Below are 1,085 nucleotides of genomic sequence, written 5' to 3'. Positions count from 1 at the left end.
ATGGAGAGAATCAGTTCGAACAACTTGAGAGATGGTGCTACAAGCCTTGGAGACAACAAGAAGATTAAAGACTCATGGAGAGGAGATTTGCTAGGTGGGTTTTCTTGGCCTCCAAGATCTTACGCATGTAGCTTCTGTAAAAGGGAATTTAGATCTGCTCAAGCTCTTGGGGGTCACATGAATGTTCACAGGAGAGATAGAGCTAGGTTAAAACAGTTACCTCCTTTGGATGCTCAATGTTCTAAGCTTAACCCTAACCCTAACCCTAATTTTCCATCATACTTTCATTCAACTAGGCTCCCACCAGTGACTTACACATTTCCTTGTTTATCTTCATCATCTTCAAATGAAGGTAAGATACCAAGTTTAAAGCATTCTTCTCTTGATCCATCATACTTGGAAGGCGAAGATTTTGATTTTACCAAGAGTGCTAAAACTTTGCTTGGGGTTGGACAGCTAAAGGGTTTCATGCAGCAAGATCAGTGCAAGAATTTGAAGGGAGAAATTGTTACTATGGATTTGGAGATCGGTCTGCGCTCTAAGGAAGCTTTGGATTTGGAGCTAAGGCTTGGGTACACATAGTTTATATTAATTTACTATTAGGTGATGTACTAGTAAGGATACGGATTCAAAGATTTCCTGCTGCATGGACTTATAATTCTTACTACAGTAACTCATTATTCTACTATTTAGCAATCAGAGTGATGTTTTTGTTGTTCCTGGTCTCATTGTTTTCGTTCCGTGTATTAAGATTTATTAATTTGTATTTTTTTATAGTTCAGGTTTTTTAATAATAGGGGTTTTTCAGATAAAAGTAGTCTTTTAATAGATAGATTGTAAACCAAAGTGTTATTTTCATTTTCTCTTCCCAAAGAAAATCTCTTCAAACCTTACTTGTTTTTTGAAGTTCACTACAAATTCTTCCTTTTACAAAATTATTCTGTTTTAAATGACAGGTTTGCTCCTCATTGTAACTCCATCAGGTATATTTTATTTAGTGTCCAAAGATTTTTGCTTGGCACTTAACATCCAAGACCATTAAAGTAGTAAAATACAATTCGTTTGCTTGCCTAGCAAAAAATAAG

General features: G+C 35.7%; 1 protein-coding gene across 1 annotated transcript; it reads left to right on the top strand.

The window, feature by feature from the left end:
• On the top strand, window positions 1–582 carry LOC147403420 (transcriptional regulator SUPERMAN-like). Its single transcript, XM_086437556.1, has one exon. It carries the CDS (start codon window positions 1–3, stop codon window positions 580–582), a length of 582 nt encoding a protein of 193 aa, XP_086293682.1.
• Window positions 583–1,085: the final 503 nt, after the last annotated feature.

The sequence above is a fragment of the Akebia trifoliata genome, chromosome 4 (genome assembly GCF_017979445.1).
Source record: "Akebia trifoliata isolate Shusen 1 chromosome 4, ASM1797944v1, whole genome shotgun sequence".
NCBI classification, from domain to species: Eukaryota; Viridiplantae; Streptophyta; class Magnoliopsida; order Ranunculales; family Lardizabalaceae; genus Akebia; species Akebia trifoliata.
This window is presented reverse-complemented; position numbering and strand designations above follow the sequence as displayed.

Coding starts and splice junctions, on each gene's coding strand:
- LOC147403420 (XM_086437556.1), top strand. CDS start 1: ATGGAGAGAATCAGTTCGAACAACTTGAGAGATGGTGCTACAAGCCTT.